General features: G+C 50.3%; 1 protein-coding gene across 1 annotated transcript; it reads right to left on the bottom strand.

The window, feature by feature from the left end:
• Positions 1 to 599: 599 nt before the first annotated feature.
• Positions 600 to 14211, bottom strand: LOC308458232 (granzyme A-like). Its single transcript, XM_080973123.1, has 5 exons — positions 14073 to 14211; positions 12486 to 12621; positions 11881 to 12022; positions 10118 to 10381; positions 600 to 845 (listed from the first exon to the last, which is right to left on the bottom strand). Exons 1-5 carry the CDS (start codon positions 14131 to 14133, stop codon positions 684 to 686), a joined length of 765 nt encoding a protein of 254 aa, XP_080829249.1. The 5' UTR covers positions 14134 to 14211; the 3' UTR covers positions 600 to 683.
• Between the last annotated feature and the right edge of the window lie 540 nt (positions 14212 to 14751).

Below are 14751 nucleotides of genomic sequence, written 5' to 3'. Positions count from 1 at the left end.
AAAAGGGTGAGAGGCTGCCAGCTCTGCAGGCAAGGGGTGACATAACTGGACTCTGAGCCCCACAGGGGTGCTGCAGGAAGAATGTAGTTGGTCAAGGGAGCCGTGGTCTCAAAAAGATTGAAAACCTCCACCTTAGCGTTTTCTTCTCCTGAAAATATCCTGCAAGGCAGTGCAGGTTTAGGAACAGAGTTTTCCTTCTCCCAGATGGGCTACCTGCCCAGGCAGACAAGCCCCATCTGCACCTCACTTCCCTCTAGACCACTATAGGTCTCGTCCATTCAATCTGCCAGAGCCTGTGTTTTCATGCAGGGAAAGTCACTAGCTCAGCGAGGGTTTGAGATCCATCGGCTACCCTCACCTGGTTTAGCCAGCCAGTGGAAGCCGTTCCTGGGGTCTGTCCACTCTCACATGCTGAGAGCTTCTAGGAGGTGCAGGTGAGTGTTGAGTGCAGCGAGGGGGACCAAAGGTGGACAAACTATCCAAAAGCAGCACAACATGTTCCCCACCAGAGATACTACCCTCCTATAACATCCCATACACCCCGTGGGTGTATGAATGACATGAGCGACATACCCATGAATTAAAGCAGCTAGCAAGGGTTTTTTGTTGTTGTTTACATTTGATTTTATTAAAACCAGATCAACGAGTATTTGGTGAGAGAATCACAAAATCAGACCAACCATCTATAGGTTGCCTCCAATCGTCGTTTGTATCCAGGAGATATGCTTCTTTGTGAGAAGAGTATAGACGCCAGGTTGACGTTTATCACCACATGCTGATTTTCCACCAAAGGATACAATAGCTTTTTGTTCCCCGTTACATATCAAAGGACCACCCGAGTCACCCTGGTGGGAAAAAGAAGAGAGAGCCTTGACAAGACTATTCCCTGATTCATATCTTTCTTTGCTCACACTCTCAAAATGATAGTAAAAGGAGAGTTTTGACAAATTAAACACCTGCATTTCATGATTTCCCTACAGGACAGTCCTTCAACTGTTCTCCCACTATATTCCCACTATAGATCCCGCTATATTCTCTGTGTGGGAGGTGTAGGAAGTGTGCCAGCTTGGCTCCGCAACTGTGGGTGCCCGGGGCCATATGCATAGGGGCAACATGCATGGCCCTGGCACTGAAATTTGCGGGTGCCTGGCCCCTTCATGGGGAATTTTGTGGGTGCTCAGGCACCCAGGGCCCCAGGGAGTTGGCACCTATGAAGTGTGCTTAGGGTTTCAGCAGTTTTATGCCTACCTACTTGGGAGTAAACTCCATGGAACGTAGTGTCGGGTTGCCAGATTTCAAAAAGAGATTTACCTCGCCATCGCTCCCAGACCCGTTCTGGGGGCTGGGGACGGGGGAAGCTTGGGCTTCCCCCGCCCCCAGCCCCGCAGGCTCCGGGAGCGGTGGCGAGGTTGAGCGCAACCTCGCCTTCGCTCCTGGACCCCCAGCCCCAGGCTATAAATGAAGCCAGGACAGCTAGTGGGATCCATCCCACTCGCTGTCATGGCTTCTTTGCTCTTTGGGGCTTGGGGTGGGGGGATTTTTTTCCCCTTTATTTCCCCCCCCCCCAAAGAATAAGTGTGCCCTATGGGCTGGTGCGCCCTATAGGGTGAAAAATACGGTATTTATTTATTTATTTTGCCAAAGTTGAGCTTTCTTTTGCAAAATCTCAAAAAAAGAAGAAGTTTTTGAGCTATTCTAAAGGAAATTCACCAGAATCTACACTTCTGTATGTACGAATTTTCCTGGACATTTCAGTGATTTTTCCACCTGAACATTGTTTCTGACGGCCAGATCCTGGCTATGTCTGGGAAATTCCAGACGTATGGCAACCCGAACTTACTGAGACTTCTGAGAAAACATGCACAGACTTTAAATATTTTGCAAGTTGCTTTGAGACTTCTTGTGAAAAGCAATGTATATATGTATCATTATTATAAATAATTATAAATGTTTGGAAAAGATCTCAAATATGTGCAGTAAACACAAATCTGTAGCCTGAAAAGAAGCCAGAAGATTCTTCCACATGCTACTATGATGAAAGTCAGAAAATATTTTTTTAAATATAATTAAAAATATGGTTAACTATGTAATTTCTGAACATAGCTACCTGTTTACCAGTTCAATGTGCGTACACATTTTGAAATATTTTCCAACAAGTTTAAAAATGACATAGTATTAAATCAGTACTGTCAGGGGTTCAGGAGCAGAGGCAAGGGCAAGGGAGGAAACAGAGAGCGAGGGGGAGGAGGCAGAAGAAAAGATGAGTGATGACGACGACCCGAGATCTCCGAGTCTTTCCAGTGAATCAGAAGATTCACAGAAAGGAGCACCGGTGGCCAGGGCAAGGGGGGAGCCTAGGGGGACACCCCAGGAAGATAGAGCCAGAGGGGACTCAGAGGGGAGCAGTTGGAAATCGGGACCAGCGTCACCGCCAGAGAGCAGGGAAGAGGAAGGGCGCCAGGGATCAAGCGCTGGCAGCTCACAACAGGGGGGAGGGCACGAGTCAGGAGTGGCCACACCTCCATCGGGGAGCGAAGAAACGGTCAGACGGAAGGTGGAAGGTTGGGCGCGCGCGACAAGTTCAAATGCACAGGAAGGTGGCGCAGTAGGCAGCCCGGAAAGGGAGCCAGGTCCTAAAGCCCGCCGAAAGGAGGGAGAAGAGTCAGGGGGGTCAGCGTCAGCGTCAGAGGAATCCCGGAAGGAAGAGACCCCGGGGGGCAGAGGGACCCAGAGAAGAACAGTCAGGCGGAAAAGGTGGAGCAAGGCTAGGATATTAAGTTGGTGTACAAGGGGCGGAGACTCAGATGGAGCTTCGCCGATCTAACCATTAGACGTAGGGTTGCACGCAGCAGCTTGAGAATGGAAACTGTAACTCAATAAAGACTTTTATTTAATGATCGCTGGCTAGCGTGATCCTCTGTGAGCTAGGATCTGGAAGCAACTCTGACAGTAAGCTCCATCTCTTAAATTGTGGGCATCTACAGCCTCGCGGAGAGGAGAGAAAGCGGGTGCCTACTAGCGAGCTCACGAACGGCAGACAACATGACGGCCGAACAGCAGATAGTGGAACTCAGAGAAGCAGTGTCGCGCCTGAATGCCGAGGCTCTTGCATCCAGGAAGAGAGAGGAGGACGCAGCTGCCGCCTACAGGGATCTCCAGGTCAGGTTGGAAGTGCTTACGAAGCAAGGGCAACTGACACCCAAACCGGAGGGGATTGGGTTGGGGAGACGAACAGGCGGTTTGGTCTCTCACTTCGATGGGAATTTGCAACAGTACCCCAACTTTAGAGCAGATGTAATGTGTGCACTGCAACTGCTGAACAAAGACTTTAGAGATGAGCAAGAGAAGGTGGGATTCATCATGTCCCATTTGCATGGAGATGCTAAAGCATGGCTGCGCAATTTGTGGAGAGATAAGGATCCGGCGCTCCAAAATGCGGATGCCTTTATTAAAGCGATGGATGGGTGCTTTTTGTCAAGCATTGACGTGGATCTTGCTCGGCAGCAGATACATGGACTGAAGCAAGGGAGGGCCAGCGTAAGGCAGTACCATGCCCGCTTTTTCGCTTTGGTCAGTGCTCTGGAATGGGACAGAGATTCGGCTCCTGTAAGAGACCTGTTTTGGGAGGGATTGCACGGCTCGGTTAAAGATGAAATTGCGAGGGGGGAGAGACCCCGGACCACGCAGGAGATCGTTCAGAGGGCGCTGGCGGTGGGGGTGCGGCTGGAAGGACGTCCGTGGAGCAGTGGCGAAGGGCGTGGAGGGCGCGAACCAGCCAGGGGCTCCTCCTTCCTTCCCAGAGAAGCAGCGCGTGCGCAATCCACGCCTCCTCCAGGAGGAGGAGCGGAACCTATGGAGGTTGGAGGTGCAAGGGCTCAGTCAGCAGCCAGAGCCCTAGCACCGGCAGCAGTGAAAGCGAAGCCTCCTAGAGGGAACAGGAAGTGTTACATCTGCGATGATCCACAGCATATGGCGAAAGAGTGTCCCCAGAGGCTCCACAAGCACACTGCAGCCTCAGCAATGGTAACTGCAGCAACGCAGCAAGGACAACCACAGCAGGGAAACGACGGAGTCTGGTTGGAGGAAGAGGCACTGGGGCCCAGCCAGACGTGTCAGTGAAGCAGTCCCCAGAGATTTTACAGCCCATGGACCCCCTCCCGCCCAAACCGGTAGTGAGGCTCACCGCGTCGCTCCAGCTGCCCAATGGAATCACCATGGACGTGCCAATCACCATTGACTCCGGAAGCAATGCGGACTTTATAGGGCAGGACTTTGTCGACCGGCACGCTATACAGTTGCTGCCTGCCACGCTGCCCCTGCAGGTTGTCACGGTGGATGGCAGGGAGCTGCTAGGGGGGCAAGTGGTGAAGCAGACGCCACCAATGGTGATGCGACTTGGGAATCACAGGGAAATCATCAGCTTCAATGTCACTCAACTATCGGACACGCCCATTGTATTGGGCATGAGTTGGCTGGACAAGCACAGCCCGACGCTGGCTTGGTACCAGAGGCAGCTGACCTTCGGCTCTTCCTTTTGCGCTGAACACTGCATCGTGCCCAGGCAGGAAGGAGGGGAAGAGGAGTCACAGCTGCAGCTAGGCACGCTGCAAGCGGTTCCCCACAAGTACGCGGAATTTTTGGAGGTTTTCTGCGAGAAGGAGGCAGACAGGCTACCCCCCCACAGACCATATGACTGCAAAATTGACCTGCTGCCGGGGGCGGCGCTGCCCAAAGGGAAGCTGTATTCCATGTCTGAGGACGAACTGCAGGAACTCAAAGAGTTCATAGATCATAATTTGGAGCGCGGTTTCATCCGAGAGTCCAAGGCAGCGGGGGGCAGTCCGGTATTCTTTGTTAAGAAGCGGGACACGCCCCAAAAAAGACTTGTAGTGGACTTTCGCATCTTGAACAGTGTGACCAAGCCATCGGACTTCCCCATGCCCCGAATCGACGACCTCCTCGCAAAGGTACGGAAGGGCAGAGTGTTCACCAAGTTGGACCTGCGAGGGGCATACAACCTCATTCGCATGCGGGAAGGAGATGAGTGGAAGACAGCCATGTTCACGCCCCTGGGCACCTACGAATATAGAGTTATGCCTTTTGGATTGCAAAATGGCTCCCACGTTTTTCAAGCTTTCATGCATCACGTGTTGGCGGGGCTCCTCTACAAGACGTGCGTCTGTTTCTTGGATGACATCCTGATCTTTTCGGAATCGCAGCAGGAGCATGACAGACACGTCAAGGAAGTGCTGAGCAGGCTACAGCAACATAGGCTTTACGCCAAGCTGGAGAAGTGCCAATTCGACGTGACGGAGGTGGATTTCCTGGGCTACAAGTTGTCTGATAAAGGGCTCGCCATGGACAGCGCCAAGGTCCGAGCAGTGTTGGATTGGAAAAGCCCACGCAACCGGAAGGAGGTCCAACGGTTTGTCGGCTTCGCGAACTTCTATCGCAAGTTTATCAAAGGCTTTGCGATGCAGACAGCGGCCATCACGGACACGCTCAGCTCCAAGAAAAAGAAGTTCATCTGGACAGAGCAGGCGGAGCAGTCCTTTCAGGCACTCAAGCGTCTCTTCGCGTCGGAAGAGCAGCTGCTTCATGTCAACCCCAGCAGGCCGATGAGGGTGGAGACAGACGCTTCGGACAGAGCCGTGGGAGCAGTCCTGCTGCAGAAAGACCCGCAGGGGGTTTGGAGGCCGGGAGCGTTTTACTCAAGGAAGCTCAGCAAGTCTGAACAGAACTACACCATCTGGGACAGGGAGTTGCTGGCCATTCATGCAGCGTTCAAAGCGTGGAGGCACTTCCTGATCGGCGCCAAGCACACGGTGCAGGTCTGCACGGACCACAAGAATCTAGAGCACTGGCGCACGGCACAGTTCCTGAACCAGAGGCAGATACGTTGGGCTGAGTTCTTTGCGAATTTCGACTTCCGAATAGAATATGTCCCGGGGGACACCAACATCATGGCGGATGCTCTCTCCCGTAAGCCACAGTATCTGGAGGAGGCAACGCCAGCGGCCGCCATGCACATCTTCGAACCGACAGTGTGGGCGTGCGCGGCGGCAACAGTTGACCTGGATGCGGTGCGACGAGCGTTGCAGGATGACTCCTTCGCGCAAGCAAAGATGGCAGAGGTGCACAGGGGCACGGCAGCGACCGACGAGTTCCAGCTGCGAGATGGTTTGCTCATCCGTAAAGGGGCCATCTACGTGCCGGGAGACGAACTTCGCGCCAAGGTACTGCAGCAGCTGCACGACGCGCCCACTGCCGGGCACTTTGGCAAGGAGAAGACGGTGGAATTAGTAGCCAGAGACTTCTGGTGGCCCGGAATGAGAGGGGAAGTCGCGGACTACGTGGCGAGGTGTGACACCTGCCAGAGGGCCAAACCAGTGCACAGACCGCCGGCCGGACTGCTGGAACCGCTGCAAACTCCGTTCGAACCATGGGAGAGAGTGGCCCTGGACTTTGTCACGGATCTGCCCAGCTCGAGGGGCAAGACGGCTGTGCTGGTGGTGGTGGACTTGTTCTCCAAGATGGCACATTTCATTCCGTGTGCGAAGGTGGCCACGGCGGAACAAACCGCCAAACTGTTCATAGACCACGTGTTCAAGGTTCACTGTCTGCCGCGGTCTATTCTGTCCGACCGAGGGCGACAGTTCATCTCGAACTTCTGGCAGAGGCTGATGGGCTTCCTGAACATCAAGATCAACCTGGCGTCGGCTAGACACCCGCAGACCAACGGGCAAGCGGAGCGGGTCAATGCCATCATGCAGCAGTACCTGAGATGTTATGCGAATCAACAGCCTGCGACGTGGGTGGATTACCTGCCTCTCGCCGAGTTCGCCTACAACAACACGAAGCACGTGTCCACGGGGGTCACGCCGTTCTTCGCCAACAACGGGAGGCACCCCAGAACCTTCCTGGGACTGGAAAGAATGGGGGAGGGGGAGCCGCAGACAGCAGATGCGTTCGCGTCGGAGTTGCAGGAGGTCCACGATCAGCTGCGGCGGCACCTGGAGCTGGCTAAACACGCATACAAGGTACAAGCGGACAAACACAGAAGGGTTGGCGAAGAGATCCATGTGGGAGACTGGGTCTGGTTAGCAGCCCACGCAGTGCCGGCCAGGTCGTTGGCGAAGAAGAAACTAGGGCATAAACAACTGGGGCCCTACCAAGTCGAAGAACAGGTCAACCCGGTGGCTTTCAGGCTGGCTCTTCCGGAGGGTTCCAGAATGCATCCGGTGTTCCACAGATCGGTGCTCACTCCCTACAAGGCACCTCACAGGTTTCAGGAACCAGGAACGGCACCGGGTCCGCTCCGAGAGAGAACCGGGCAAGGGGGAGTGGCACAGGAGGAGCGCATCAACGAAGTCACGGAGATTTTGGACTCCAGATGGGGGGAAGAGGGGGTAGAATACCTTCTCGCCAAGGAGGGCACCCCGGCCAGTGCCAACAGCTGGGTGCCGGGCTACGCTTTAGACGAACCTCTGCTCAAAGAAGAGTTTCATGCCCTCTTCCCACACAGGCCAATGCCAGCAGACTTTTTCGACGACTGGCTTTTCACGCCCACGCTTTCAGCCAGCACGTTCCGGGGGTTCGACTCGGACGAGGAACCGACACGAGACGCCCGTTCCCCGGAGGGGTCACCCTCGGGATCTGCTTCAGAACCCTCGTATTGGTGGGATGATCGACCAGAGGAGCAGTTCCGCAGAAGGTGGCTGGAGGGTCCAGGACGAGCAACGTCTCCAGAAGGCAACGAGGGAGAGACGGACATGGACGTTTTCGGGGACGACCCGGGTTTCGAGCACGGCGGCACAGAGATGGAAGCGGAGGTGACCGTCGTCAACGAGAGCAGGGAGGAAGAACCGGAAGACTTCGGATGGCGGCCCGCCACGGGAAGCGAACTGTATCCGACATTCGTCCCCCTGACACAGCAGCACCCAGATCCCGCACCGGAAGGAGGGGAGGGGGGAAGAGGGGGCTTCGAGGGGGGGATGGATGTCAGGGGTTCAGGAGCAGAGGCAAGGGCAAGGGAGGAAACAGAGAGCGAGGGGGAGGAGGCAGAAGAAAAGATGAGTGATGACGACGACCCGAGATCTCCGAGTCTTTCCAGTGAATCAGAAGATTCACAGAAAGGAGCACCAGTGGCCAGGGCAAGGGGGGAGCCTAGGGGGACACCCCAGGAAGATAGAGCCAGAGGGGACTCAGAGGGGAGCAGTTGGAAATCGGGACCAGCGTCACCGCCAGAGAGCAGGGAAGAGGAAGGGCGCCAGGGATCAAGCGCTGGCAGCTCACAACAGGGGGGAGGGCACGAGTCAGGAGTGGCCACACCTCCATCGGGGAGCGAAGAAACGGTCAGACGGAAGGTGGAAGGTTGGGCGCGCGCGACAAGTTCAAATGCACAGGAAGGTGGCGCAGTAGGCAGCCCGGAAAGGGAGCCAGGTCCTAAAGCCCGCCGAAAGGAGGGAGAAGAGTCAGGGGGGTCAGCGTCAGCGTCAGAGGAATCCCGGAAGGAAGAGACCCCGGGGGGCAGAGGGACCCAGAGAAGAACAGTCAGGCGGAAAAGGTGGAGCAAGGCTAGGATATTAAGTTGGTGTACAAGGGGCGGAGACTCAGATGGAGCTTCGCCGATCTAACCATTAGACGTAGGGTTGCACGCAGCAGCTTGAGAATGGAAACTGTAACTCAATAAAGACTTTTATTTAATGATCGCTGGCTAGCGTGATCCTCTGTGAGCTAGGATCTGGAAGCAACTCTGACAAGTACGATAATGTACAACATACATACAAACACACCTGTGTGTGTGCGTGCACCTGCTTGCTCCGCTCACCAAGTCCCCTACCTTCCCCCATATTAACCCCCTTTCCACCCCAGCTTGCTTTTCACCTCCACAACCCCATTTCTGAAACCGCTTCTCTCTTTTATTCCACAGCCTGGCTTTGCAACCCTGTTTTCACCTTTGCCCCAAGTCCACACTTCCTCCCTGCTCTTTTTCTGCAACTCTCCTGCACATACGGTAAATCACTCCCTAACCCTGGTAACCTCCTGCATCTTCCTCCTCCCACACCTTACCAACTACTAAGCAGACTTGTGTGTGATGGTAAGCTAATCAGGTGCCCATCATAGCTGTAACAAAATCAAGGTCTGATTAGGCATTGGCTTTTCTTTAGTTTATGCTGAAACTCTGCAGAAACATTTTTCTCAGACCTTGCCCAGACCTGTTGTTTTTAAGGGCAGGAAAGGCACTACAAAATAATTGCTGTTTCTCTCTAAACTGCTGTTTCCACCCTAATCTTCATTGGGATATTTTAATAATAATAATAATAATAATAATAATAATAATAATAATAATTTATTATTTATACCCCGCTCATCTGGCTGAGTCTCCCCAGCCACTCTGGGCGGCTCCCAATCAAATGTTAAGAACAATACAGCATTAAATATTAAAAACTTCCCTAAACAGGGCTGCCTTCAGGTGTCTTTTAAAGATAGGATAACTGCTTATTTCCTTCACATCTGAAGAGAGGGTGTTCCACAGGGTGGGCGCCACTACTGAGAAGGCCCTCTGTCTGGTTCCCTGTAACCTCACTTCTTGCAATGAGGGAACCGCCAAAAGGCCCTCGGCGCTGGATCTCAGTGTCCGGGCTGAACGATGGGGGTGGAGACGCTCCTTCAGGTATACAGGACCGAGGCCGTTTAGGGCTTTAAAGGTCAGCACCAACACTTTGAATTGTGCTTGGAAACGTACTGGGAGCCAATGCAGATCTCTCAGGACCGGTGTTATGTGGTCCCAGGGTCCACTCCCAGTCACCAGTCTCGCTGCCGCATTCTGGATTAATTGCAGTTTCCGGGTCACCTTCAAAGGTAACCCCACGTAGAGCACATTGCAGTAGTCCAAGCGGGAGATAACCAGAGCATGCACCACTCTGGTGAGACAGTCATTTAATTCCCAGTTGGGGGGATTTCACCAAGGAAACACTGTATTTAAAAGTCTTGAGTAAACAGAGCTACAACTTGTTTGAATTATTCCTCCTTATGTGTATTACGCTACTGAACAAGGTGTCAGTCACAAGAGAGTTCATATTTGAGGACAGAAATGGTAAATAAGCAAGCTTACCACACACGCATCCTTTCCTCCTTTCTTGTCTCCAGCACACACCATAGTCCTTGTCACAACAGGAGGATTATAGCCATCACTGCATATTTTTCTGTCAATGACGGTGACGTCAACTTCACGCAGGGTATCAGATGGCTTCTTCTGTCCGTTTTGAGTAATTCCCCATCCAGCTACTTGACACTTGGTTCCTGCCTTGAGATCATCGCCCTTTTTGGTAAGCTTAATGGTTCTCACGCCTTTGTTAATCTTTGCTGTTCCATTAAGCTTAAAAGAGATGGAAGAGAGAGCGGGGTGTGGGTGCGTGTAGGGAAAACCAACACTTATTATTAGCAGGCAGTGTGGTGTAGTGGTTAGTGTGTCAGATTAAGACAAGGGAGAGCCAGGTTTGAAGCTCCATTCAGCCATGAAACTCTTTGCTGGGTCAGTCACCGTTACTCAGCCTAACCTACCTCACTAACAAAACTGCTAAAAATGTGCTGATCTTCAATTTGAAACATTCCACACTACTGTATTTTGTGAGCAACAGTGGGTTAAATAAGTTAAAGTTTAATGAATTTATAAATACACTTTTTTAAAAAAGGAAGTTTTCACAGTGTTCTGTGCAGTCACAAAGAACACCAACCAGACTTCACTTTTGAAATAACCAAGCAGCCCATGATAAACTCAGGATGCTATCAGCAATTCAGAACATCATATCGGTAGCTTAGTTTACATCAGGTAATGTAAGGGAGAGTGGGGGGAAATCTTCAGGGTCTTCCTAAAAATACTGATTCCACTAACTCTCTAGTCAGCGGCTAATTTTATGGGGCCCTCCTCAAAATCACTTTGAGGAAGAAAATGGACCAACCCCAGTTCCAAAGAACTGCTCGCTAATCTGGGTGTGGACAACTTGGTCCTCCAGATGTTGCTGAACTACAACTCCCATCATTCCTTGCCTTTGGCCAGGCTTTCTAGGGCTGATGGGAGTTATAGTTCAGCAAAATCTGGAGGGTCAGAGGTTTCCCACCCTTGTGTTAGTCCCATGGTCATAAATAAGTCACTATACCAGGTGCACTCCATGGTCTCTTGTGACAGTCAGATGCCAACAACAGCACCTTGTATATGCCTCACTCTCTTGTGCAATTGGAGAGTGAACTAATGTTCTTCACTGGGGGGAGATATGGCCCCTCCTGGCCTCCTATTACTGAATCCTACCATAACCCCCTCTGGATGCTGCCAGATCTTCCCTTACAGCCACCCCCTGCTAATTGGATCAGAGGAAATTGTCATGTTCTACTCCCATTAAAATCAGTGTGGCAGGTTAGCCAGAAAACCTCCCTAGATTCTGCCTCCTGGGCATCTAAGTAGACCTCAGCAGGCTTAACAGCTTACCCAACCCTCTCCCCATCTCTCTGAACATCCAGGCTTATGGTTGGGAGGGGGAGCGTTTCCTATCACCCAGACAATGGCGCTGTTATGCTCAATCTTTATGATTCCTTTTCTCTACCTTACGTCTTTAACTTCACTCCACCAGTGTTACCCCGTTGCCAAGGCAACCGGCATATCACTATCATAGAATTTCATAGAACTGGAAGGACGTCTAGTTCAGAGATCATGCTTGGCCAAGTGTGCGCCTTTTGCAGCAGCTGTGAGGAGTCCACCTATCATGACGCCATCAGTGGGTGTCACTGTCAGCAAACTCCCAACACTTCTCAAGGAAAAGACACAACATGGTAGCTTCCCTTAGCACCTATATTAGATGTATGTGCCATTTGGAGATATACCTGCAGAAGCATAAGGTCATGTTCTTTTGTCGTCTCATCATAGCATGGGTGAGCAATTTGTCTAGCAACCCTAAATGTCTGCCGGGTATCCTCATGTTCAGCAAGTGAATGAGCTCCAAGAACAACTGTGAGAGTGTTCTCCCTAAGAAGATAAAGAATATGGATAAGTTAAAGGAAGTCCAAAGTTCACTAGCGTATGTCAGTTTCATATACGGTATGTTCATTTACAAATCCATTCCCTTTCTGCATCAATCTGCATTTTTATTAAAAACCACACCAAATTTTACCTTTTTGAACTTACTTTGCACAAAATAAACAATTTAATACACTCTACCCCAATCTGCTCCCCAATGTATTTTATTATGAAACATGCATTTTTATACCCATTTTAACCTTCAATATTCATTTTTATATGCATTTTCCTAGGTTTTCTTGAGCCAAGAACTGTATTGCAAGATTTAGAGATATGTGCAACACCCAAAGGATAGCTGTGCTCTGATATTAAGCTGGTAATTGCAAAACTGCTAGCATCCCTACATGGGCAGTATTAAGTTTGTGAACCACCACCACCAAAAACAGAAACAGAAACATTTCTTGAAACTTACCGACAATGGGCTGCTGTTAACACCCAGTTGGGTTTGATCAACGTTCCTCCACAGATCTTGCGTCCTTTGATTAAGGCCATATAAGGTCTTGAGTGTGGTTTCGATTCTTTCCCTCCAATTATATCTGCACATTGACCTGAGAAAGGGGTGGTGGTGGTGTTAGTCATGCTAATAATCACAGTGGGTGGCATACACGGCCGTAATAATAATAGAAGAAAAAATAATAGAGGAAAATGAGTAATGAAGGAAAAGAATGTACCGTATTTTTTGCACCATAAAACTCACTTTTTTCCTCCTAGAAAGTAAGGGGAAATGTCTGTGCGTGTTATGGAGGGAATGCCTACGGGTGGCATACCTACGGATTTTCCTCCTCTAAAAACTACGTGCGTGTTATGGTTGGGTGCGTGTTATAGAGCGAAAAATACGGTAATTCACTCCAGGAAGCCTGTGTAACTGATGGCCCATCAAACTGAAAAGTGCTCCCTGGCCATGTTATTCTGGTGGCCCAACCAGGTGATTGACAACCTGCCTCCTGTTTCTGCAATTCCAGGCAGTATTAAAACAGGCTTAGCGTGCCTTTGGTGAGCTGCCGTAAGTGGATGGTGGGCTTGATGGATCACTCCTTGTGCTGACCTCCTGCAAAGGATGAAGACAGGTGCATACAGAGAGGCAGAGATTACTGGGTGCTTGCTTTGTGCTCAGCAGAAGCTGAGGGTGGTGCCAATTGTTAGATCAGGGGTGGCAAGTCTCAGGCCCAGGGGGTCAAACTCAGCCCTCCAAATCTGGCCCTTTGGACTCTCCCGAAGCCAGACCACCTACTCACTATACTGTGCCTTTATGATCATGGTGTGATCAGAGGCAGTAATACGAGCTGACCGAGATAGATCAGTTGGTAGAGTAGGAGGCTCTTAATCTCAGGGTTGTGGGTTCAAGCCCCACCTAATGGGGAAAGATTCCTGCATTGCAGGGGGGGTTGGACTAGATGACCCCTGTGGTCCCTTCTAACTCTACAATTCTACAGTTCTGTGATTCTAAATACTCGCTGCTGGGGATGGGGAAGGTGCTGCCCTTCTGTTTACCCTTCTGATCAGAGACACAATACAGTGGGAGCTGAAGCCATTTACATAGCCATCACACATGAGGCATTTGACAGAGCAGCAATGCTCTCAGAGGGAAGGATAGCATTTCCCCAGCAGTAAATGCTGCCAGATGAGGTCTGTGATATAGCTCAGCCAAAAAGGTACAGTATCAGGCTCATCTTTCAACTTCAAGTGGACCAAACTGGTGTGCAGGTTCCCTTAATTTGTAAATACTGAAAGGAGCACACATGTTGTAAATCAATTGCCAGTTGCTTTAAATGGTTTTAATATTGCATTTTTAAATTGTTGCAACCCACCCTGGGACCTGATGATGAAGGGTGTGCAAGAAATCCAACTAATATATTTTAAGCTATTGAATAAATGATTGAACAAAAACAAGATTGCTTTGCTTAACCACTTGATTGCATTACATTGCAATCTCTCTCTCTCTCTCTCTCTCTCTCTCTCTCTCTCTCTCTCTCTTTCTCTCATATAATGGGACACTTACCTCTTGGAATCCCGAAGAGAAAAATGGCACTGAAGAACCACAAGTCAAAGAAAACACCCATCGTTGCTGCTTTGTGTTCCCCCACATCAAAGTATCTGGTATATATACACAGTGAGGTTTCTTCTTCTTTCTCTTTATAGATGTTCATTTAGAAACTGAAACACCCACAATGTGACCTCAGAAACGTGTCGGTCATTTCCAGGCAAGAAAAGTTTGTGTCATTTAATGAACCAACATGACCAATGAATTGGGGAGGGAATGAGAGACAGGCTTACCCTGTGTTCTCAGGAGTGCTTTACTGATATTTCCTATCATACCTGAGGTTGCTGTGTAAAACTGGGTGACGACTATTGAACCTAGTGGAATGTTTTGGGTAGGCAATTGCTTCCTGCTGAGTCAAAAGAAGGTTTGAGAGAGAACGGACTTCCACAGACTTCTTCTGTGGAAAGGAGCTTATAACCTATAATATTACTGTGATAAATGAGTAGATGATCATGTTAGTTCCATATTTGTGAGAAATTGACCTTTTATTGTGGAAGCATCTGACCTCTGGAACTCCCTACCTATTGATATGAGAAAGGCACCTTAGTATTTTTGACACCTACTAGAAAACTTTTTCATTTATCGTTTATTTTTTTGTAGGCTAGCCTATCCAGACACATAGTTTTATTACATATAT

The sequence above is a fragment of the Podarcis pityusensis genome, assembly GCF_964106645.2.
Source record: "Podarcis pityusensis genome assembly, chromosome: 11".
NCBI classification, from domain to species: domain Eukaryota; kingdom Metazoa; phylum Chordata; class Lepidosauria; order Squamata; family Lacertidae; genus Podarcis; species Podarcis pityusensis.
The sequence above is the reverse complement of the archived record's forward strand: the minus strand, read 5'-3'. Positions and strand labels throughout refer to the sequence as shown.